The sequence below is a fragment of the Lissotriton helveticus genome, chromosome 1_1, assembly GCF_964261635.1.
Source record: "Lissotriton helveticus chromosome 1_1, aLisHel1.1, whole genome shotgun sequence".
Taxonomy (NCBI): domain Eukaryota; kingdom Metazoa; phylum Chordata; class Amphibia; order Caudata; family Salamandridae; genus Lissotriton; species Lissotriton helveticus.
Genome location: NC_136057.1, coordinates 1,003,547,774 through 1,003,573,500, shown reverse-complemented (window position 1 = coordinate 1,003,573,500; position 25,727 = coordinate 1,003,547,774). Strand labels below are relative to the sequence as shown.

Genomic DNA, 25,727 nt, shown 5'->3' with positions numbered 1-25,727 from the left:
CCACAACAGGGAATAGCATGGAAATATTTACAGGTTGAACTCTGTGTTGGGAGGACTTCAGCCTCCGGAGCACTCATCAAGTGAAACCACTAGCTGTCAGGTACACATCCTGCTCAGGCAGCAAAATCCTTAGAAACTCTAAAGTAAAGCAAATTAACAAAAAAATAGCCATTGAGGTAGGAAATAACATAGCACATGACACAAAGATACGGAAATCTTGGTGTTAAGAGGAACTATCACGTGCCTAGAGGGAAGTCCTGGAAGCACATGCTCAATTCTCACGGTGCAATTGGTAAACCGCAAAAACGCTCACATGCACAGGAAGAGAGACAGCAAATACTACAAGAACAGAGGAGATGTCAAACACTGACAAATGTAATGCTAGGGAGCCCTTATGGCTGTACTTGGTATACTCTGCTTTCTGAAAGATCAGTTACAAAAATGTGGTTCTTGTAGCAAAGAAAAATGCTCTACTCTCCCATCATATTTAAAGGTTCAAACATGGTACTTGAGCCACAGTAGCTCGGAATACCATTGTTAATTTCGAAGCCAATAGACCTTTTGAGAAGGTAAAAACAAACTGTAATGTGGAGATAGAGCTCTCCAAAGGTAGAGGATATGCACAGCATGAAGATCTAGGCAAGGACCAGCACTTTAAGATGTCAGTAAAATACAGTTCTCAGAATCCTACTGAGTTATGAAGCTGCGGTCTATTATGCAGTAGTAACATGTCTTTCCAATCCATATGCATAAAAACTGAGGGGAAAAAAAGAAAATAAGAGGCAAGCAAACAGGAATTCAGCAAAAGCGACAGTGAAAAGATGATCGTACACTTTGGTATGCATCATGTGTTTCTATCGTCCATTCGATCAATGGCCAACTTTTATTTTAGTAAGGGTGTCAATATCGCCACTCATGACCATAATAAGCAGCACATTCTGGAAGTCATGTTAAAGTAGCTGTCACAACACCCGATTAAATGTAAGTGCCTCACCGCACATGCATTGGGTGCTCTGATGAAATAGACAACCCAATACTTGGGAGACAGGACCTAGAGCAACAATTCACGTAGGGTAACGTACAACAGAAGTCAGAGTAGAATCAAGGGAGAATAGGGGTGAAGAAATGGTTTAAGTCTACCTTCAGCAACAGGAGTTGGACAATGAAACTAACCACTCCCCCCTCACACCCCATCCAAGAAGCTGTGCTACAATACCGGTGGAAATGTTGAATGAAAACATTGCACAACAAACGCCAGGGACTGAGGGAAGAGGTCCCAGAATTGAAGACTTTCAGAGCCCCAACAAAGGAGGAAATAAGATTTGCTCCAAAAACTATAAAAAATGTAAAAAGTTAATATGTTCACACTTTTCACCCTATATAACAAAAATATATATATATATTTTTTTTCATTTAACTGAATATCACCACCCAGTGTATATATATATATATGCCCACCCCTAAATAGCACCTATGGTAAGAGCGCAAGCAAGCTGCCAGGTCAGCAGTTAAGTAGCATGCCCAAGACGGTGCCCGCATCCACCCTTGTGCCCCACGTCCCTAGTAATCCCAACGCACACTAGCTAAAAGTTTAAGTGATCCTAACATGATATACAGTTATTACTATCCTTCCCACAAACGCCACAACTGCTAAAGACTTCAGCACGATCACGGACCACAGCCCCATTTAACTGCTCTCCCAATCCCTCCACCCCCTGCCCTCCAAAAAAATAAAACCTATGCGTCATGCCATTAGTGAACATAAAATAAGGTAACATCTTTATATGTTTTTATTTAGGAAAATAATCATGCTAAAGTTGTATTTTATACACCTTTCCAAAGGAAAAAAAAGGATTGTGCTCCAAAGATTCAAATAAAAGAATTATATCTCCCCGACCTTGCTGCGTCAATTTCAGTTCTTGATACAAGCATTATTTAAATTTCCCTAAAATAAAACTTGCAATGACAGAAAAGGAGTTTTTTATGGGTTGGGTGTGCTGGGGGCGGGGGGTGGGTTTGTGGAGGACAAAATATAAAGACTTAAAATAGCTGACCATGAAGGAGACAATGGCATTCACGAGTCAGTGGCCTGCACAGTGGGTTTTGCTCAATGCCAAATAGGTAAAACTAATTATGGGGCTTAATCGGAGTAGACCGCTGCCAGAAGTATCAGACAAAATAAAGAAAAATGGCCAACAACATTAAAAACACAGATTTCAACCTGGCTGCCCCAATATCAAAGCCTGCAGGCCATCAATAGAATCTGCTCTAAGAAAATCACCTCTGCTGGTCTCTATACTTCTAGGGCTTAATGCCATAAAGTACGCTTAATCGAATAGAGGGCGTCTAAGGTCACAGTTGTTCTTATGGTGAATCACCTCAGCTTAAGAATACGCTTTCATGGAAGAAATGTACTGGTGAACTCCAACAGGTGAATCGACCTTCAACAGAATTAGGATTGCCAGAGGCATCAACATCCTGCTACATCTGAACCCTGAGCGGGTACACGAGCGTTGAGCTTGTGCGACCCATCTCTTCATTTCCATTTTCCCCATTAAAAACTTATATCCAAACATCAACACAGACCACAGCACTACCTTACTAAAAAGGGAGGACTAATAAGCACATGTACCTGGCTATGCTTTCTCTCCACAAAAGAAGGATTGGTTCTCATGTTACTAGATAACTGAATTTTTTCACTTAAACGCCTAGTCGCTTCCTGCAAACCAGGCATGGGAAGAAAATAAATACATTAAAAAAAAAATTGCTGGATCCCACTGTTGCCTAAATAAGGCTTCCATTTTTCACTTTGGGTAATACTTTAAATAAACTTGGTTTTAAGGGTCCATTCTTCATTAAAACTAAAACAAAATGGCATTGGGTTGCATTCGCTTATTCCACACCCTTTCAGACAATAACTAAGCTGAAAAAAACTTCTGACGAAAGGAAATATGAAAATTAAAGGCCTGGCTGGGTTATCCCCCCATCAAGAGTCGGAAGATGGAAGATTAAAGATCATGCGTTACATAGATGGTTCCACTTGGTGTAAGTTTCAAACCACACACAAAAGAATTGAGTTTTTAACCCCTCGGGCACTGAGGCAGAACGTTTAAATCACTATATAAAACCTGAAAGAAATCAAAAGCAGTAAATATTGACCTCGTATGTGCGTGTGTACACCCTTTAAAGGAATTTACAGCATGAAAAACAGTTTGTTGGCGTAAAAAAAATGGGAAAAACCCACACATTCTCAACGCAAAATTAGTTCTGTTCAGATGACTGCATTCAAAGGGGCACAAAGACAATTACACTGGTGGTAGCAGGGCCCCCACAGGCTGAGGGGCAGACTCCACATAAAAAAGTGTACTTAGAATCCGGATAAAGTGTCTTTTATGGCTAACATTAATGCTCCAAACTGCTCTGCATTTCCAGTTTTTTCCTTTTTAGGTGGCAATATTTTGCAATTACTCCAAGTCAAAAAGAGAATATCCTCAGAAACTCAGAAGGAGCATTACTTCCTTTCCAGGATTATAGCAGAAGCTGGCTTCAATTCAGAATCCAATTAAGAGTGGGATTTTAGCCTGTGACTGCAGAACATTCCACGTTAGCATCCGGGTGGGTATCTTTGGGAGAGCCTGTAAAGAGGGCAGTGACCCACACCCTCAGAGTCTACCTATCAGCACAGGGGGCACGATAGTATTTGGTGTATGGGTCTTGCTTCTTTAAATTGGCGAAGTCTCAGTCGAACAGGAGTAGGGCTTGGCCTACATGGACTGACAATTGCATGCAATGTTGCACACAGCTACCAAAGTGGAATGTGGGAAAACGCAATGCACGCCGGACAGGAAAATGACCAAGAAATCAGGATCTAAGTGTGAAATACATACATATGTATACAAAGGTCTCTGTATACATACATACTTCAATGCTATTATTCATAAAAACCTTGTTTAGTAATAAAAAATTGCTTTGTTTAAATATGAATATTATAGTCTGCTTCTCATGGTTAGGAAAAGTCTTTTTTTCTGAAAAGCAGGTTGCTTCTACTACAATTCCATATCCTGCGCCTCGTCCTCCGAAAAGTCAGACATGGAGCTTTCTGATGAACTGTCCCCAGTGCCCTCCTCTTGTTCTTTCAGTGCTTCCTCTGTTGCATATTTCTGGATGTACTCTGTAAAAAAAAAAATAATAATAATTACACACAAAAACATCTTAAAATGGACATCCGCAGCACATTGCATATGGGCTGATTTCACCATTATTTATGTAACATGTTGTATTGGGGTTCTCTAAACATCTATATTAGATCAACAATAACCAGCTAGTGAAATGTGTTGAGTTTAGCTAAACAGGTGCCGAGTTTAGCTAAAAAGGTTGTTAACAGAATTCAAGCCCAGAAAATAATGCACTGACTTTTCCATCAGATCTGCCCAATTGGCAGACAACTTAGTCCCCAATTTCACTCATGCTTCTGTGCACTTAAGTGGAGTCTTAATGAAACCTCTTAGACAATTTTGCTAAATATGGTTCTAGTCCCTTATGTTGCTCAAGTCTGATTCCATATGTGCCCCCATTAATCCATCTTTAAAGCTTCCCAGAGCTCTGGCACGCTAACATCACAATAACGAGCTAGAACAGAGCTGGTCTAGGACAACCAAATACAGAGGCACCGATTCTGCTCCTTGTTCTTTGCCGGCCAAGACAAAAGGAGAAGCGTATACATGGGTATGCAACAAAGCCGCCAGACTACGGAACAGTGCAGCCAGGGTAAAACTTCTGCACTCCATTCGTCCAACTGTCAAGGCAGATTCCTACCTTCTAGAAAGTGTGCAACACGCAACACCACTTTTAACTAAGCTGGGAACAGTGGTGGAAAGAAAATCTTCCTTACCTTTAAAAATAAAATAAACAAGCATTGGCAACGCCACTAGGCCTCACATCTGGTGACAAACCTTTGGCTTTGTCAAGGTTTGATTTGTTTGTCGTAGTTTATGAAAACCTTATTTTGAGGAGCTGCCACACCCATGCCTATAAAAAAATATATATATCACCACTGGCTAAAAGTAGAAAAAAATTTGCCTCACAAAACACATTTTTCCATAGTAGTCCCAGGTACTGAAGGGAACTGCTCTGTAGAAGAAGGAAAATGCTACCTACCCAGTATGCATCTGTTCTTGGCATATAGAGCAGTAAAGTCATATGCTTTAGTACTAATCGCCATCTGGTGTTGGGGCCGGATGTTTGCACTTTGTTTTTGTTAGAAGAAGTCTTGTAATCACAAGGAAGGTGACTCCTCCTTTCGGTGATAGCGCGCATGGGCATCGACTCCATCCTTTGATTATTTTGCCATAAAGGGTAAGGATAGAGTTAGTAAAGTAATAACAGGAGATGTCCATGTAAATTGTATCTAAGTAAGATATCACTGCAACAGGTAAAGGTACCCGGGGAGGCGGATGAGCGCATATGACTCTACAGCTCTATATTCCAAGAACAGATGCATACTGGGTAAATAGCATTTTCCGTTCGAGGCTTTTGAGCTGTAGATCATATGCTTTAGCATAGACTATAAAGCAGTTATTTCTGAAGTGGTGGCTAACCTGTAGCTGTTGCAGTGGTTCGAAATAGTGTTCATAAACTGCCTGGCCTACACTAGCTTGTTATTTTGCTAACACATCCACACAATAATGTTTTGTGAATGTTTGTGGTGTAGACCATGTTGCAGCTTTGCAGATGTCATCTATGGGTATGTTTCCCAAGAATGCCATAGAAGACCCTAGTTTGCATGTAGAGTGCGCTCTAGAGGGAATTGTTAGTGAGCATTTAGCTTTGATGTAGCATATTCGAATGCTTTTAACTATCCACCTTGCAATGCCTGATTTTGATATAGGATTGCCTTTATGTGGTGGAGCAAACACAACAAAGAGTGGTTTGATTTTCCTAAAAAGTTTTGTTGTTTCTCTCTAGTAAAATAACACTCTTAACATCTAATGTGTGAAGGGCACATTCTGCCACTGAACCTGGCTGAGGGTAGAATACAGGCAACTCAACAGATTGGTTGATATGAAAGGCAGAGATGACTTTAGGTAAGAATTTGGTGTTAGTTCTAAGACTCACTTTGCTTTGATGTATTTGCAAAAATGGTCCCTCTACGGTTAGTGCCTAAAGCTCACAGACTCTTCTTAGAGAAGTGATGGCTATAAGGAAGGCTACCTTCCAGGTAAGACATTGTATTTCACATTTGTGTACCAGCTCAAATGGTGGACCCATGAGTCTTGCAAGGACTATGTAGAGATTCCTCATTGGAGAAAGTCTGGGAGGAATGAGACTTAAGTCCTTCAATAAAAGCTTTAACAGCAAGCACTCTAAAAAGACAAGTGCAGATATGCAGCTATTACAGCGAGATGTAAGCGTATGGATGTGAACGCTAAATTAGAACATTGTAGATGCAATAGATAACAAATGAGGACTGGTATTGAAGCATCTAGTGGATCAATTTGATTGTTGTTACAATAAACAAACCTCCTCCACTTTGCTGCGCAGCATGCTCTTGTGGATGGGCGTCTAGCCTCTTTAATAACACTCATACAGTCTGGCAGAAGATTATGGTAACCAAACTCTAGGATTTCAAGTGCCAATTCGTAAGGTTGAGCTGATTGGGATCGGGATGTCTTATCTCTCCATGGTTCGGAGTAAGAAACTGGGGAGAGGTGTAGTTTTTGGTGGGGGGAACTACTGATAGCTCCAACAGAATTGTGAACCAGGGTTGTCGGGACCATGTGGATGCCTGGACGCGAAGTTTGGGCATTTTGCGTTTAGGTGGGTGGTGAACAGATCTATCTCTGGGAAGCCCCAAATTTTGGGAGAATGGGAGGAGAACTGGAGGGTGAGGTTCCCATTTGTGTATCTGCGGATCATCTCCACAGGATCTCCAGATGCTCTGTGCTAGCTGTGAGAGCTGGAGTGCGCGCGTCCCTCCTTGCTTTTGTATGTAGTACATCGCTGTCATGTCGGTGCGAACCAGGACAGCTTTGTCTACTAGATGAAGTTGAAAAGCTTTCAATGCTAGAAAAATTACTAGCAGTTCGAGATGGTTTATGTGGATGTGGAGTTGTTTTTGTTGCAGAGTCCACAAGCCCTGAATGGTTAGTATTCCCATGTGTGCCACCCAACCAGTGAGAGATGCATCTGCTGTTTGCACTATCTGTGGAACCAGATCACGAAACGGTGGCCCCTTGGAAAGGTTTTGTATGTTCCACCACTGCGGGCTGGTAATGAGTGTTGAGGCTGAAACTGTGATATTAGAGCTTGCATATTGTAAATCCAGACTGGGTTGGGGTACGCTAGAGCTTTGAGTGTGTCTATTGTGGCTCCTAGATACACGTGTGTTGGATGGTTGGAGGTGAGACTTGGTGAGGTTTACAGTAAACCCCAAGTCATGAAGCAGTTGGACTGTCCTTTGAGTGTGGTGTGGGCAGCTTTGTTGTGATCTGGCTTTTATCAGCCAGTCGTCTAGATAAGGGAAAACACGATCGTGCTGCGACTACTGCTAGGCACTCAGTGAAAACTCTGGGTGCTGTAGTTACTCTGAATGGAAGAACTTTGACCTGGTAATGTTATCCATCCATCACACACCTGAGATATTTTCTGTGAGCAGGATGAATGGGAATATGGAAATAGGCGTCCTTTAAGTCCAGAATGGATAGAAAGTTGCCTTTCAGAAGTAGTGGGAGCACCTGTTGGTGTGACCATGTGGAAGTGGTCCAACTGTATGTTTAGATTTAGCTGTCTGAGGTCTAGTATAGGCCTGAGAGAGCTGTCCTTCTTGGAAATTGAGAAATACAGGGAGTAAACCCCAGTCCCTTGATGTAATAATGGGACAGGCTCTATTGCCTGTTTTTCTAACAGAGATAGAACCTCTTGCTTTAAGAGGGTGAGATGTTCCAGTGACATTGCAAGTGATCTTGGAAGAATATTTAGGGGAGTGCTTGGAAGCTCCAGGTAGTAAACATATTGGATATTTTGCAGCACTCACTTGTCTGAGATGATTGAATTCCAGACAGGTAGGAATTGGGAGAAACGCCCCCCAACAGGAGTGGAATGATCAGGGGGGGTATCGGAGGGAAGTCACTGTTTGTTTGCGGGGGGGAAGTTCGTGTGGAATTACCTCTTAACCTCCTCTAGAATAACCTATGGACGAGGGGGATTGATAGTTGCCCAGTGGAAATAGGTTTTGAGCCACCCCTGTAGAATGCAAAAACAACAAGTGATGGACTGAATGTGGATCAATGTCACACACTCCCCCAGTCAAAAGATCTGGGCCCAAATCCATCGTTAGCTTGACTCCAAGTGGTGTGGCACTCCACACCACTTGGAGTCAAGCTAGCCGGGCTGAAGAGAGGTGTTACCTCAAAACCGGTCCGGTCCTCGGATGCTTGATTCCGTTCTGGGAAGGACATGGCTTTTGTAGTTCGGACTGGACTGTTCCCATGGGGCAACAGGGTCAGAGCTGATTTGCATATCGCCATTGTCTAACCCAGGGTGGTGTGGAGTGCAAAAAAACGATGGTTTTGGGCCCAGATCTTTTGACTGGGGGAGTGTGACATTGATCCACATTCAGTCCATCACTTGTTGTTTTTGCAATTGCCACCCCTGTAGAATGAGCGGTGAAAGGAACCTCTTCTGGTAGGTAACTGTAAAGCCCCCATGGACTTTGCGACCTCAGTGTCCTTTTTCATTTTTTCCAGCATGGTATCAACAGCTGGGGCGAAAAGATGCCCTTTGTCAAAGGGTTGGTTAAGTATGGAAGTTTGCACCTCTGGCTTAAATTCAGAGATTCTGAGCCAAGCGGGTCTGCGTAATATACTGGTGTTCACTGCACGAGATGCTGTGTCTCCTGCACCTAATGCACATTTAATGAGGGTGTTGGTAATAAGTTTCCCTTCCTGAATAAGGTAGTTCGCCTTAGATTTGTATTCGTCAGGCAAGTGTTCCATGAGTTTTTCAAGCTCATCGTAATGAGCCCCGTCATAACGAGCTAGCAGCGCCTGGGCGTTGCCAATGCGCCAGTTGTTTGCTGCCTGTGATGCTACTCTTTTGCCGGAGGCATCAATAAGCTTGGACTCCTTGTCAGAAGGAGGGGTCTCTCCTGTGGCTTGCGAGTTAGCTCGCTTGCATGCGTTGGAGACTACAAGAGAGTTCAAGGGCAGCTGTCCTTTAATATAAATAGGATTGGTAGGAGCGGATTTATATTTTATATCCACTCTAGGTGTGATCATTCTTGCCCTTACAGGATCCGTAAAGACCTAGTCTGTGTGTATTAGCATGCCTTTCAGCATTGGCAAGGTAGGAGTAGTTCTTTGTGAGGAAGATAGTGTCTCAAAGAGGAAATCCTCTTCTAAAAAGGCTCTTTATGAAGTTCCACCCCATGATCATGAGCAGCCCTGTTAAAGAGCTCAAGATAGTCAATGTTTTCATCAGGTGGGGAAGGTCTGGAGGGATACAAATCAGTGTCATTATCTGTATTTGGATCTGTGTGGTAATCTTCCCCAAGCGTCAGTGTCCTGATCCTCATCCCCAGCCCCTTCATCCTGTGGGTCAGGTGGAATAGGCATTGGTGGTGAATTTAATGGTGTAATAAGCAAGTTAGGAATAAGAGGAGGAGAAGCAGGTGGAATATAAGGAGGAGAGGAGTTAGTGCCCACATTCTTCTTCTTAATAGGGATATGATAATCCTCTGGCAAATCAGCTTTCTGTTTCTTTGGAATGGTTGCCTGAATATGTCCTGTTTTAGGGTTTATAACCAGCTTTTTCAGTTTTGGGTCAAAAGTTGGCTCATTAGATGGAGGCTCTTCGGGGAGTGTGTGTCTTTCCGCAGAGATTTCGGCACCAAAGGTTTCGGCTCAGAGTCTTTGGCTTTGGAGGATTTAGTCTCCCAGTCTTTGGCCTTGGAATGTCTCGGCTCAGATTCTTCAGGCTTGGAGGGTTTTGGCTCCAGGCCTTTCAGAGCCGAAGGTTGAAACTTTGGTCCCAAAATTCTCTAGGGTTTTGTTGCTGAAGGTGTTGGTTCGGCATCTGGGCTGGCTCAAGCCCGAGCCAGAAGGCTTCTTTTTGTTTCGGAGCCGGGCCAGAGGGCGGTGCATCAGAAATGTTTTGACGGTGCGGACCTGAACCCGCGGGCGAATGAGGGGCCTTATGTGGAGTGGGCACAGGGGGATCTGTACTCAAGGTACGCTGACCCGCAGTGATGTCTTCCTCTTCTTCCATGTTGGAGTCGGACTCTGACATCTGCTCTTCTTCCTCGGTCTCTTGAGCTGGATGTTGGATACCGGAATCTTCTCCATAGATGTGCCGAATAGAGTGGCTCTGATGGTGCATTTCGTGGTACCAAGCCAGACGATCACGAAAGGTATTTTCGATCGGAATGATACAGGCGTTACAGTCCTTCTCGTCGTGTCCCGGGGAGAAGCAGAGGTTGCAAACTTTGTGCAAGTCTGTGTGTTGAAATTTAGCAAGACACCCAGGACAGCGCTTAAATGGAGTCAGTTCCATCTATTGCTAGCGCGGTCGGCACGGTTAGGTCCGACAGCCTGCCTCAAGTTTTCCGATGAAAAGTTTTTCGAAGTGAGACGATGCGTGTCGCATGAGGAGCTGCGATCAATAACAATACCGTCGAGGGCAGTGGATTGCACGTCAAAGGTGTCTGTAAACGGTACCGAAACGCAGCAATACATAACCGAACCCTTTGGCGGAAAAAAAACAATCTAAGGATGGATTCGATGCCCATGCGCACCATCACCGAAAGGAGGAGTCACCTACCTCGTGACTACAAGACTTCTTCCAACAAAAACAAAGTGCAAACATCCGGACCCAACACCAGATGGCGATCTATGCTAAAGCATATAATCTACAGCTCATATGCCTCAAACCGGTCATTTACAGTAAACTTAGTCAATGTCTGAAGTGTGCTGGCCCACTGCCCCATGCTATATTCTGCAGTGGGCAGAAGACAAATGGAATTACAAAAACAAATGGATTAGGAACACAGGCTGAAGGCCACTACAAGTATTTTAAATGTACGCTTTAGAAAAGTCAAAAGGTCTTGGCTAACACCAAGTCAAACAAATTAGTCTGGTGTTTACTGCCAGACTTTTGGCGTTGTCAATATCTGTTTTATTATGGTCTTTGGAAAACTTTGTAAGCTGCCTGGCCCGTGTCAATCTACAAAAGTGTCTAAAACCACAAACAGATTTTTGGTCTCAAACATGTACATCTCCATTGTAGTTCCTGGCACTGAAGGGAACTAATGTGTGTGGGTGTGCTCCGTGTGAAAGGAAAGAAAGCCAACACTCACAATGAATTGGGCTCAGCCACTGCCCCGACACCATGTGCTGCAATGGACTTAAGAAAAACGTAAATGACAATAACAGAACAATGGATGCAGAGAGCTGGCTGACAGCCGTGTAAGCATATGATACATATCATTTTAATAAAATCAAAAGGTCTTGGCTAAGACCTAATAAGAAATGTCATGCTGTATAACACCAGGGTTAAAAGTCTCCATTTTCTAAAGAAATTTCCCTGCAACAAACAAACTGCACAGTCTTCATATACTTCCACGCAGTGCTTAGTTCGAGCTAGTGGTTGCAGGTGGGGGACACCTAGTACTTTTTTGGGGACTGGCACAAATTTTTCCTTATCAGACCTTGACCCAGACGAAAGCAGAGAAACACAGAAAAGGAGAAAGAAATGGGAAACCGTGACGATAAAAAAGCAGGGATGAAAAAAAGAACAAGAGTTAAATAAAAGGGCAGGGAGTGTCTGGTGGGGCTTGAAAGAGCGATTGTGATGCAGACTTGGTATTCGGCACTCTGACCTTCGACAGTGCTAGCCGTGGGCTTCTGAGCTAAACTTTGGGTCCATTCTTTTGTAGACTGACATTCGATCACACCAAGGCGCTGGCTGCTTGCTAGGGACAGCATATACAAGAAAAAAGAACGAAATATGAAACATCAGTTTAAATAGTAGATGCAGCACGAGTTTTGAACAGGGAGGTTGAAATGACTGATGACAGTTCTGATGTTGGAATTGTGCCGACACTGCTTTTTAGTGCATCTTGGTCTTTATCCCTTACGGCTAGACACCAAATCAGCCTGGATTTAAAGATTGACTCCATGCTCCTTTTTGGCAACCAGCATTTAAAACCCTTCGTGAATTTCTAAAAATGTAGTTTCTCAGCCGATCCCTTACTGTGAATCCATAACTAGGTAAGTTGATGTCAGTCTATGACGATCAGGGTAAGAGCTTCAAACAGGACTGCCATAAAACTGACCTGCACAAAGACACCAGCAACAACAAAGCTACTTGGAAAAGATTAACCTCTACCACCTCTCCGAACTTGGATTTCCTTAGAACTCTGATAAAAGATTGTAGTCATAAAACCAGAGGGAAACATGTGGTGGCGGACTTTCACTTGTCAAATTATGAAACTTAAGTTTCCACCATGAGGCCCAGTGTAACAGTGGGACGCAGAGTCCAAAGTGATCAGTAGAACAGCAATACACTCTATGCTATTGCTTCCGTCCATTGTCGCTGGAAGATTACAGAGCACTTGAGCACAACTGTCGAGCACCAAAAACTTTTCATGACACTCCTGTTGAGAAGGAATTTTGTTTTGATCAGTATAACACACTGCATTATAACATTACACTCTGATACCATACCTTTAATTTTTTGTTTGTATTCTTCTGGTCGGTGGAGGTACATCGCTGCAGCGTCTCCATTAAGAGGATCTATGGGGTTAGGGTAAGCCAGCAGCTGGGGCAAGAAGGACTCAAATATGTTGGTCAGATCTGAAAAAAGACCAGAGAAATGAAGATTCAGCAAAGTCAAAATATCAACGCACCCAAAGTCATCGTCCTGTTTATTTCAGATACATACATCTTTGAAATACTGCTGGAATCCATTCATGTAGTAAATCAGATTCCAAATGTTGAAAAAACAAGAAAAATGATGTTATCCAAATTAAATAATGGAACATTTTAAACCTGCAAAGAACTAGAGGTAGCTGTTATAACAGTTTTAGTGGTACAAAGAGAACTCAGATAAAGGATTCTGTGCCAGCCATCATGTTAATAATTTGTCTGGGGGGTTTCAGTGTGCAGGATACCGTGTGGACTGTATTCCAGGACTGTCGAATTTCACATACTTATAAGGCAGTATTTTCTTATGCTTTATTCTTACATTGATTTATAAACAAGGGCAACCCTAGAACAAGAACCTGGGGTAATATATGCTCTATTCCAAACAGTGGTTCATGAGCCAGAATAACAAATACAATTAAATATATAGAGAATTTAAAAAGAAAAAGGAAGAAGAAAACCCAGTGCTAACTAAATTTCACATTAACCATGTACCAATAGTAATTCATTGAGAAAATACAGTGGAAGCTCCTACATATGATGTTTTTGTCCTGAAGATGACCCTTACAGTATCCTGTAAAGTGGCCTAAATAAGAGAGGACACCATTGTTGTATTGTGTATTTTTTGTACCTGTTTTGTTGTTTTTTCTCTGCCATTGTTTGTTCAGTTTACACTTGTCACTGTCCACAATTTTAACATCGTTGGTGTAACTGTATGAGCACTTATTCTTCTATTGGCTCACCCGATTGTAATTTGTGACACCTATTTTAATGTATGCTGATGAATTCTTCAGATAGCTAATGATCTGGATGTCACTGCTAATAATTTGTTTACAATAGGTTAAGGGTTGGATGAGCAGTTAACCAGCTTCAGTCAAACGGGCACAATTGTGTTTCTGATAACTTGCGGCTAGTTTCCAAATATGTTTGTAAAATGTAAAGGGCAACTTTGGATCTCAGTGGTCAGAAATTAGACTACGTCCTCAATGGGCAACCCACGCCTACTATCAGATCCTTTTATCAAGCAGTCAGTCTCCGGGATCAGTTCATCTCTCCCTTTTCCACTTGGCAAGGTTTAACAAATTGCATGTAAATGTATCTAAGAACGAAGCTGCTTTTGCAGTGTCGCAGGCAAGTCATTTTTGAGATATCCATTTATCAGCAGTATTTATGCTATCATCCAGTCTGTGGAGATGGGAGAAAGTTAAAGGAGGATTACTAAAACTATCATCTATTTTAATATCTACAGAGGTTTCAAAATGCTAACGTATGGGCTGAGCAGCTGCAAGTCAAATAGACATTTCTAACATTTTAGTAGCTGCTATTTCAAGTGAATAGGTCTTTGAATCCCAAGAAATTTACATTTCTGTCAAGGAAGTAGCAATATTTAATGCACATCGTGCATCCAATTTAACAAGGACGTCAACTCTGCTCTCCACGCCCTACTGGAATAAAGCCAACAAAGTTAAGTCGTAAGCCTTAATACACTACTTTGTGCCTCAATCTTGAATAGCTTCCACAATAAGTGAGGAACTTTCTTTTGGAACTCTAGTAGTGGAAAACCAGACAAACAAATACAATGAATGAAAAGAGCATTCCATTTTCAAAAATACTGAAGTGGCTTATAAACCATCTTGCCTTTATAGAGAATTGGTAAAGGCTCGTCACCTGACTAGGGCTGCGATTTGCCAACACAATATGCAGGCGTATATGCAAAAAAGCCACTTACTTAATGCATCACAAATTATGGATGACCATACACGGGTGACCTACAATCTTTGCTAACACTGAGCCAAATACGATGATGTGCCTTACAGGAGAGAGACTTTTGCAAAGAAGTACCGGCAAAGCCAATAGGTTTGCACTATGGGAGATGGAGTAGTTTCTGTCCTGTAACTCCAGTTCTGTAGTAGGGGTATTTCTGTTATAGTCATAATCTAGTGAATAGTCCCGCCCATGTGCGTGGACCCCGGAGCAATCAAAAATAATCTCTTACAGTGTCGAAAAATGCTGAAATGCACAGACACTTATGAGAGAATTTAAAGACAGATAATGCAGCCTAAAAAAGGCTACACTGTCCAGTACTTCAACTAGAAATTCCACCATAAAATCCACAAAAACAGCAAAGCCTGTACAGATTTCCCTTGCTTCAACAGAAAAATCCCTCAGGAATGATAGAGAGAAGGACCTGGACAGACAAGCCCCATAGGCTGCCATTATGTGGCTCAGAACAGGATACTGTGCCTTTAAGAGAACTTTCCAGAACTTCACAGTATCCCAGAATGGCCTGCAGGTCCCAGTTACTTTCAGTTCTTTTTGAAGGCGTAACACGCCTGACCTGTAGCATTCCGTACATGAATATGTCTCTCTCCACCGGGGAGGAGGGCGGGCGCTTATGACTATAACAGAGATACCCCTACTACAGAACTGGAGTTACAGGACAGAAACTACTCCTTCTGTAGTAGGGGATCTCTGTGTATAATCATAATCTAGTGAATAGAATGGCAAGCCCATCCCCACACCAAGCGGCGGTGGAGAACAAAGAAATTACGCCACTATTGTGCGAACAGATTCCGCAGCGAAGCCTGCCCAACCTGAGCGTCTGCCCTGGCATCAGCGTCCAGGCAGTAATGCTTAGCAAAGGTATGGACCGACTTCCAAGTGGCCGCCTTGCAGATCTCTGCAATGGGAACATTACGGAGCAACGCTGTCGTGGCAGCTTTGCCCCTGGTGGAATGAGCCTTAGGTATGCCCCCTAAGGTCTTATTAGCTTTGTAGTAACACAATTGTATGCAGGACACAATCCACCTCGAGATGGACTGCTTAGAGGTAGCAAGACCCGTCCTGACTGATCCATAATTGATGAACAATTGGTCTGACCTACGAATATCTTTGGTTTTATCCAGATAAAATTTCAGCACCCTCCCAACATCCAGGGAACGCAAAGACCTTTCCGCTGGAGAGGAAGGATTCTGAAAGAACGTAGGTAAAGTTATAGTCCGGTTGATATGAAAATCAGAAACAACCTTGGGAAGAAACTTAGGATGAGTACGCATAACAACCTTAGCAGCATGAAATACAGTATAAGGTTCTTGGCAACACAACGCCTGAATTTCACTCACCCTGTAGGCCGATGTAATGGCCACGAGGAACGCTGCCTTCCAGGACAGGTGCTGCAATGAAGCCTTATGAATAGGTTCAAAAGGCTCCTTCATCAACCTGGACAGCACCACATTCAAGTCCCATGAAGGCGAAGGAAGCCTGACAGGAGGGAACACTTTCTTCAAGCCTTCCAAAAAGTCCTTGGTCACAGGGATCTGGAAGAAGGAAGTCTGTGAAGGGCATTTCCTGTAGGCAGTCAAAGCAGCCAGATGAACCTTAATGGAATGGACATTAAGGCCAGACTGCGCCAGATGAAGTAGATATGGAAGGATGACATCCTCCTTGCATGCCGTAGGGTCATGGTTCTTGGACTTGCACCAGATGCAAAACCTCTTCCACTTGTAAGCATAAGAAGTCCTAGTGGAAGGTCGCTTAGCCTCCTTCAGTATGTCCATACAATCCTCTGGGAGATTCAGATGGCCATATTGCACTATTTCAGGAGCCATGCCGCCAAACTCAAAGACGAGAGGTTGGGGTGCACCATCCGCCTCCCGAACTTCGTGAGAAGGTCCGGCCTGCACGGCAGCTTCATGTGAGGAAGGAGAGACCGGTGAAGCAGGTCCGTGAACCACCACTGTCTGGGCCATTCCGGGGCAATCAGTATCATCCGCGCCCTGGACTGGGACAGCTTGATGAGAACCGTCGGAATCAGGGGAATGGGTGGAAAAGCGTACAGAAAGCTGTTCGACCAGTCGATCCATAACGCGTTCCCCAGCTGGTAGTACCTTGAGGCGAAGTCTCGGCATTTGCTGTTTTCGGCGGTGGCAAACAGATCTACATCTGGAGTTCCCCACCTTGCGAAGACTTCTCCTAGTACTTCGTCGTTTTTAACCCATTCGTGGTTTTCCTGGATCAGCCTGCTCAGTTCGTCTGCCTGAACATTCTGCACACCTGGCAGATGGGTGGCCGTTAGACAGTCCTCGGGCCAGAAGCCAGTGCCAGATCGCCTGCGCCTCCTGTGACAGAGTGCGGGATCTCGAGCCCCCCTGCTTGTTGAGGTAATACATCGTTGTTGTGTTGTCCGTCTGTACAAGCAGAGAGTTGGTCTGAAAGGACGGATGAAAGGCCTTCAGTGCCAAGTGAACAGCTCTGAGTTCCAGGAAATTGATGTGGTACGTGGACTCTGTCGGGGACCACGTCCCTTGAATCTGTAGGTCTTCGGAGTGCGCTCCCCAGCCCTGGAGAGAAGCATCCGTCACGATAGTCTGAGTGGGAATGTCCTTGTGGAAGGGAACCCCTTGGAGGAGATTCTCCGCTGAACACCACCACTTCAGAGACTGAAGAGCATGTAGAGACAGTCGTATCTCGTCGTCCCAAGATCCTCTCCTCTGGTCCCACTGATCCTCCAAGCACTCCTGCAGCGGTCTCATGTGCAGCCGTGCATGTGGCGTCGGGAAGATACAAGAGGCCATCGAGCCCAGTAGAGAAGACACCGTCCTCACAGTAGTAGATTGAGTCGTCAAAAGAGCCTGAGCCTTCCGAAGGAGTGATAACCGTCGCTCCTCCGAAGGAGACACGCTTGCTGACAGCGTATTGATGGAGGCTCCCAAGTACTGAATGCACTGGACCGGAGTCGGGACCGACTTGGACATGTTGATGTGCAACCCCAGCTTGTTCAGCAGAACGCACGTCATCTGGAAGTGTGCTTGAGCTTCTGAGAAGGAGGAGGCCTTGATCAACCAATCGTCCAGGTACGGGTAGACAAACACCTTGTTCTTCCTCAGGTGTGCCGCTATCACTGCCATGCACTTCGAGAACATTCTGGGCGCAGACTTCAGCCTGAACGGAAGTACCGTGTACTGATAGTGATTGGTGCCGACTTGAAATCGCAGGAACTTCCTGTGTTTGCATGCAATGGGCACATGGAAGTATGCATCCTGTAGGTCTATGGCACATAGCCAGTATCCCCGTTGCAACTGAGGATAGATCTGATGCAACGACAGCATGCAAAACTTTTCTCTGCGAATCCACTTGTTTGCCTGTCGCAAGTCCAGAATGGGCCTGAACTCGTTCTTGTCCTTCATGCGGACCAGAAAGAACCAGGAGTACAGACCTCTTCCTCTGAGACAGAGGTACGTCTTCTATCGCCCTTTTCCTTAACAGGATATCGGCCTCCGCCTGGAGGTCGCGCAGCTGATACTGCGAGCTGACCGGGGGAATCGATGGAGGAGGGCTGGTGAACCGAAGACTGTATCCATTGCAAACAATATTCAGCACCCACTTGTCCCGAGTAATTTTTCTCCATTCTGCCAGAAAAAATTGAACGCTTCTCCCCCACCGGAGCGGGTAACGGACGAAGGGGAAGTGACCAGGCCGGGCCCTTGTTCGCGGTAAAGGACTGCTGTCCACCTCTACCCCTCTGGCGTTTCTGGAAGGGTCTCCGGAACTGCTGCAGTTGTTGCTGCTGCTGTTGTCCCGAAGACTGTCCTCTTCCTTTCCCCTGCGAGCCGAACCGCCGTTGGAACTGGCGGTAGGGTTTCTTGTCCTTGGGCTTCTCCAAGCCCACAGCCGTCAGGGTTTCTGCCTCGGCCTTCATCCGGGCCATTTCGTCGTCTGCGTGTTTCCCGAATAGAGTCTCACCGGAAAACGGCAGATTGGCCACTCGCTGTTGCGCCTCAGGCTTGAGTGACGTAAGCCTGAGCCACGCATGGCGGCGTTGGTTGATACCGTGGCAGTAGCCATGTGCGGCCAACAGGGAGATATCCGCCACGGCGCTTGTGGCCTGGTTCGAGACCAGCATCCCTTCCTTGACGATTTCCATGAAGTCCTCCTTCCTGTCACGCGGGACAAGGTCCGCGAACTCTTCCATGGAATCCCACAGCGCACGGTCGTACCGTCCTAGCAACGCCGAGTCGCTGGAAGCCTTCATAGTAGTGGAAGAAGTCCCACACGCCTTCCTTCCAGCCGAATCAATCCAGCGGCTCTCCTTATCCGGAGGCACGGTGGATGACGGGGAGGTAGAATGTAATTTCCTGGCCGCCGTCACCATCACTGAATCTGGCACTGGGTCCATCCGTAGGAAGGCCAGGTCCGAGTCAGGCGCCCTTTACTTCTTCAGAAGTCTGGATGGAGCTGCCTTCACCACCGCTGGTGTAAGAAAAAGCTCTTCCGCAGGTTCGACCAGTCCTGGCACCAACGGCAGTAGAGGGCGAGACAGGTGCTTCTTGTGCAAAGTCTCAAATATCACGGGCGTCGTAGGTGTAGGAGCCGTCACCGTGATACCCAACTTCGCAGCCTCCCTCAGGAGAACCTCCTGGAATGTACCGATGTCGTCGATCGGAGACACCCTAGTCTCCGGGGAATCCGACAAAGTAGGCGAATAGGAACGGGTCCTAGAGGTAGTACGGGACCTGGACCTATGCCTCCTATGGCGATGTCTAGATCTCGTAGAGGACCTGTGTCTACTCCTCGATCGGTCTCTCCGCCTGGAGCGCGACCTCGATCTTCTAGGTCTGGGACGTTCCGCCGGTTTCCCCGGGGCGGACGTCTTGGGCTTGGGAGGTTCCTTAGACTTAGGAGTCTTCTTAGGAGGAGTCGGAAGCCTGGGCAACGAGACCGACCTCGGTGGAACTGGAGGCGGCTTGTCTGGCACAGGGGTCCTAGGTCCTGTTGGAAGTGGCGGCAGAGGAGGCAACGGAGGAGGGGTTGGAGCCCTCGGAGGAAGACCTCTTGGCAACGGAGGAGGAGGCGGAACAGTCTTCTTCGGAGTATACACCTCCGAGTACACCGATCCTGGTGACCCGCCATCCTTTCCGGACTGAGGGGAGCCCCCCACAGTCCTAGGCCTGCCTGCACGACTCCTCGACGTCAAAGAATGGTGTTCAGGCGTCGAACGTAGATCCCTCGACGTCGAGCGCCCCTTCGGCGTCGACCGTCTTCCATGCTTCGGCGTCGAACGGCTTCTATGCCTCGACGTCGATCCCGACCATCTCGACGACGATCCTTTGTCTCGACTGCGATCTTTTGCGCCTCGACGGCGACCTCTTGGACTGCATCGATGGTGACCTCGACCGCGACTTCTTCTTCGCCGGAGATCTCTTCTGCCTCGACGGCGATCTCTTCCGCTTCGACGGCAGCCTCTACGCCGAGGATCCCCTCGACGACGACGATGTCCTGTTCATCGACGGCGATGTCGCCTCGACGGCGAGCGCCGACGCCGGGCCCGTCGACGCTGATCACTCGACGCCGAAGACGACGACGATGAAACAGTCACTGGGTTCGACGGCGGCCTGTGCAAGTCCCTCGACGGGCGACGTTTTCTCGACGGAGCCCTGGGGAGACTGGGAACCGGCCGTGGACCTCCCTCTCAACGTCGTGGTCAGTGCTACCGACCCAGACGGAGACTGGGGACGTTTGCTGGACTTCTTGCCCCTGGGGAGCCCCCCAGAGGCCTCAGCATGGGCAGATGAAGCCCCTCCAGACCCACCTTGCGCCTTCAGCCTTCTTTCCTCGAGGCCCTGAAGTCTGATCTTCATTCTGTCTTTCAGGGTCCTGCCAGAGAAGCCTTTGCAGATCTCACACTCCTCTGGAACATGGGAAGAGGGCAGGCAGAGGATACACACCTCATGAGGGTCCGACTTAGCCATCTTCCTGGAGCACTCCGGGCATTTGTCAAATAATGAAGTCATATTTGACATTAAAAGAGTGCAAAACACCAAGAAGAAAAGCCCAAAAGTACTTAGAAAGCACTTAAATCGATTTTACAGTGAAAAAACACCAATAAACCCTTGAAAAGGGAGAGCTCAATGCTCCAGGGTCCTGCTTGCAGGAGCCGGAAAAAAGAACTGAAAGTAACTGGGACCTGCAGGGCATTCTGGGATACTGTGAAGTTCTGGAAAGTTCTCTTAAAGGCACAGTATCCTGTTCTGAGCCACATAATGGCAGCCTATGGGGCTTGTCTGTCCAGGTCCTTCTCTCTATCATTCCTGAGGGAATTTGCTGTTGAAGCAAGGGAAATCTGTACAGGCTTTGCTGTTTTTGTGGATTTTATGGTGGAATTTCTAGTTGAAGTACTGGACAGTGTAGCCTTTTTTAGGCTGCATTATCTGTCTTTAAATTCTCTCTTAAGTGTCTGTGCATTTCTGCATTTTTCGACACTAAGATTATTTTTGATTGCTCCGGGGTCCACGCACATGGGCGGGACTATTCACTAGATTATGACTATACACAGAGATCCCCTACTACAGAACCTTGGCTTTGTCAGTAGGTTTTTTTTTTTTTTTTTTTAGACATGTTGCACAGCAGAGAAGGCTATTATGCAACATGGCTTAAAGAAAACCGTGCTATGACGTGGCCAGCGTTGACAGTCATGGCCCTTTTTGCTCTTTAAGCCGTGTTGCATAGCAGGGAGGGAACAGACACAGACAGCAGACATGGGGAGGAAGCAACACCAGAGGTGTATGGGAAGAGAGAGGGAGCAGAAACAAACAGCGGGAGGAGGGGTTGAGGAGAAAGCAACACCAGGGAGCTGTGGGAGAGGGGAGGGAGAAGCAACAATGCATATAGGCATGCGCAATATTAGTCTTCTAGATACTAAAAATGTTTGAAAGAGATCCTACATCTCCTATGTAAGCTCACAAGTTGATCATTTTCGCAGACTCCTTCTTATAAAGAACGTAATATTGATAGCCTGCCTAAGCATCAATCAGTCAGGCATTGTAAGCTCTTTACTACTTTAAACCAGCTTGTGGTGGTAAAATAGCTGTTTGTATAGTGCATTTTCATACACGCTTCCGCCACAGGCACTCACCGTGAGCACCAAAAAGGTGGCAGAGTGAATTCCACAATGATACACAGAGAGAAAGAGGAAATGCTGGTCTAAAGCAAAGCATTAAAAAGCTCACACAATAAACCATAAATGTTATGATAATGAAATACACATTTCGTAAAACGTTAATGCTTCATTTGAAAGTAGGCTGCTTCCAGCTTTGTTTTAGCAATGTTTGGGCTACTTATCGTGATAAATATTGATTTTTTTTAATGCTTTTCTCAAGGTAGGTTAATATGTCTTATTGATATTAAAACGGTTTCTTTATAATGGAAACACTTTATGAATGGCTGCCTTGCTTGCTGATATTGAACCGGCCTGATGGGCACGCTTGGACACTGCTTTTGTTCAGACTAAGGGCAATGGGCATAGAAATTGAACGGGGGAAGATCCGGGCCCCAAATTCTTGCCTGCAGCAAAATGGCAGCCGCACCACACTGCGTACGGTTTGAGGCGTTCAAGTGAAAAATACTTTTGGTACAACTGGCTATTACACTAATGAAAGTAATGTGTAACAGTTAACCATTTGTCCTATTCCTGTCGAAAAAACGTTGATTAAATATAATTTTGATAAATGAGTAAACAATTCAGTGTCTCGTGGTTCTCTTACCTAATGTAAAAAAACAAAAAGGTACCTGGAGCAGCGTGCGGCTAGTTGAAGGGCACTGGCAACAAACAGGAAGCATGCTCCACAGCAAGGGCAGAAGACCCAGGAAGGAAGCAGGAGGAAGTGAGCAGGCAGGAGGAGTGATCAATAAAAAGCAGGAAACAAAAGGGGAAGCCAACCAATGCTACACATTGGTAAGTAATGGGACGGCTTTAAGTTAGTTTTTAACCTTTTTTTGTTAATAGATTTTTTATGACCGAGCACGAGCGCTGCTTTTGCAAAACCTAAAAATTGACTTCATCTTCCGGAGAGCTGGAGCAGGCTTTGGCCATGCTAAAGCTGAAAGATCGGCCTCCTTTGATGACGCAGTCTTACGACAGAGAGAAAACTTGCAGAGTAGTAGGGGAGTAATGTGAGAATAGTGTTTGAATGTACCTCAGTCCTTAATGCAACGCACGGTTGGCAGATTCAGAGTGGTTTAAAAAGGTAACTTTCCTGAATGTTAAGTCAGTGCAAACTGGCTAGATATTGGGAGATGTGACAATCTATTTTTAGACTGAGTAGGAAACAAGCTGATCCTTTTTGAATTAGTTGGTGTCTCCAACATTTTTTTTCTTTGAATTTTGTTTATTCAGTTTTTCATAGTAAAATACAAAGTAGAACAAGGCAGCATTTCTTCGCCTATTAACAATTATAATATCATTAAGATGTGGGTGGGGGCAGCAAGTCCCAACGAGTGAGAAATTTCAGTGTATATCATCTTACCCGGAGGTAAGGAAAACAAACCTTACATCCCACCCTCCACATATATATCATACTTCTTGGTGGAACGGTACACACAGAGGTCACACTCATCTCCCAGACCCTCACCCACAATCCAATAGAGAGGGGGGGCACCCACGAAGCTCAGTCAACCCAATTCTGGTGTCTATCTTCTGACATGCGCGGACTCAACTCTTCCTCCCTTCAATCTCACTCGTGGCATCCATGTCACTAAGCTCATCCTCCCTACCCTCTCTTAGCCGTCGACTCTTTGTCCATCACACCCAACAAGTAGCTCCAAAATGCCTGACCACAATTCAATATCCCTCTCTGCATGTTCATCAGTACATACTTTCTTGAGTCTGCATTCCTCTGCCACCACAGGTCTGCTTTCCACCGATGGAGCGTCGGGGGCCCAGGGCTAGCCCAATATATACCTATCCGACGACATGCTAATAGACAGAGCTGAGCAAATTTATATAACATTTTTTGTCCCTTACTAAGAAATGGGGAGCAGCCCAAGCAGACAATGTCGTACCAAGAGCTCCACTGCTAAGCGCATCAGCCTGCACAGCTCGCCCCAGACTTCCTCCCAGTGCAGACTTAGCTGTGTACAATTTCAAGACACGTGGAAGTAGTCAGGAGGCACCACATCACCTTGCGAGCAAGCCGACGAGCGCGTAGGAAATGATCTGTGAAGGTGGGCTGAGGTCAGATAGGCCTGATAAAGGAAGTAAAACTACACGAACTTAAAAAAAAATGTGTACAGAGTTTTATACAGCGCAAACGTGACCCGAATCGTGTATCAGATTGCTTTACATAGCATAAGTTGCATTACATGAGGACACATCCATTTTTGTCAGGCACGGGGAGATTACGTGATTTGCCCAGAATCACAGGATGTTCAGCGTAATTGTAGAGACTCTAACCCAGTTCCCCAAATTCGAGGTCGACAAACCTAGCCGTTTGGCCAACTCCTCTATCCCAATCGGGCATTGCTCGTCACCTCGCGCACCTGTGATCGGCCCTGCGCCATTCACTATCTGTCAGTGGAGCATCCACCATCCTGTCCCACATTTCTTGTCTTGCATCGAGCACCGTTACCCTGTCTGCCTTTGAATGCGGCAGTCAATCAAGAGAGGATACCATGCCTCCAACATTGACAAGATATTATTTTGTGCACACCACCCAACCTCTTTCGCTTTAACTAGGGTGAAACAGGTCCTGGGTTGCTTGTGTTCTGATTTGGGGAGGCCCTTGCCTGGCAATTCGGGCTGGTCTGTTCCCAACAGAGCGGGTCAAGGCTGATTTGCTTGTGGCTGGGTCCAAATTGGTGTGGCACGTGTGCAAAACAATGAACTGGGATACTGCCCCAAGCAATTACCAGTTACTGAGATTAATTCAAACATTCCATTCAACACTTGTTTTTATACTTTAGTGTGTCACCCCAAGTGGGACGGGTATGCCCAGATGTGGGACCTGTGTACACGATCACTGAAACCAACTTATACCTGGCTGATGTGTCCTAATAAGTCGAAACAGGTCCGGGGTGGTTTGTGTTCCGTTTCAGGTAGGGCCTGGTAGTACAGGCTGGACTGGTGTGCAAAATAAAGATGGATTGGGATGCAGTCCCAAGTAATTACCAGTGGCTGAGATTGATTTATGCATTCAAGCCATCACTTTTTTGTACACTTTTTTGTACACTTTATCGCTATTCAATAGAGTTTCACCTAACTGTGCAAGCAATTCCCAATGCCCCGTTTTAGGTCGAGCCTGGCGTACACAGCGTGAAGCGCTGTCGCCAGCAAGGCTTATTGTTGTTGACTTGCCTCGGAAGTGGGACAGGAGATCCGCACGCGCAGAGCTTTTGGCGATTTGAGCAGGTGTACGCGCATGTACAGCCACGCGCTGTGCACATCGCCTGTCCCACTTCAGAGGCAAGTCAGCCTCCTGCAATAGCATTTGTTTTAATGCTCACGCGTCCCACTTATCAGCTCTTGTGGGGACTCTGCGCTGCTCCCTGGCTGGTTTCCTCGTGGCTGGGGGGCCTCTTTTCCGGTCACTGGCGCAGAAACACGCAGGGCTCAGGCATGCTCACAGGAGCCCCGCAGCAGCATTCACAAAGGCGGGGTGGGCTCCCATCGGACTTCTCTCTGCGTGTGAGCTCCTTAACACAGGCTACATCACGTGGGGCCCCCTCAGCTCACAGGAGCCCCAGACACTGCCGCGCACTCCATACCCGAGACAAAGTTGCCCACACCCATGCTCAGTACGTAAGAAATGCGTGTGTGTTCCTGTGAATACGCGCATTGTGTGCTTTGTTTCCTCACCCCAACAGCTTGTTTACAATAGCGATTGCGAGAGCTTGTTTCTCCTTGCCATTACTTATGCACTCTAGTGAATTTGAAGGTGTTACCTATTTAGCCACGGAATGACCGTTGTCCCCTACAAGTTGTTGCTTCGGACTAGAGCATTTGTTCTGCTGAAAGTGGTGTCGCCTTTTTATGTTTTC

The 25,727-nt window shown here is 45.8% G+C and overlaps 1 protein-coding gene across 1 annotated transcript in view; it reads right to left on the bottom strand.

Moving 5' to 3' along the window:
- Positions 1-1,772: 1,772 nt before the first annotated feature.
- The window catches only part of UBE2H (ubiquitin conjugating enzyme E2 H), a 348,824-nt gene continuing 324,869 nt past the window's right edge, over positions 1,773-25,727 (bottom strand). The window contains exons 6-7 of the mRNA XM_078677606.1: positions 12,720-12,848; positions 1,773-4,171 (exon numbers count right to left, since the gene is read on the bottom strand). Of these exons, the coding sequence (XP_078533732.1) occupies positions 4,047-4,171; positions 12,720-12,848 (254 nt within the window). The 3' untranslated portion in view covers positions 1,773-4,046. The remainder of the gene's footprint in view (positions 4,172-12,719; positions 12,849-25,727) is intronic.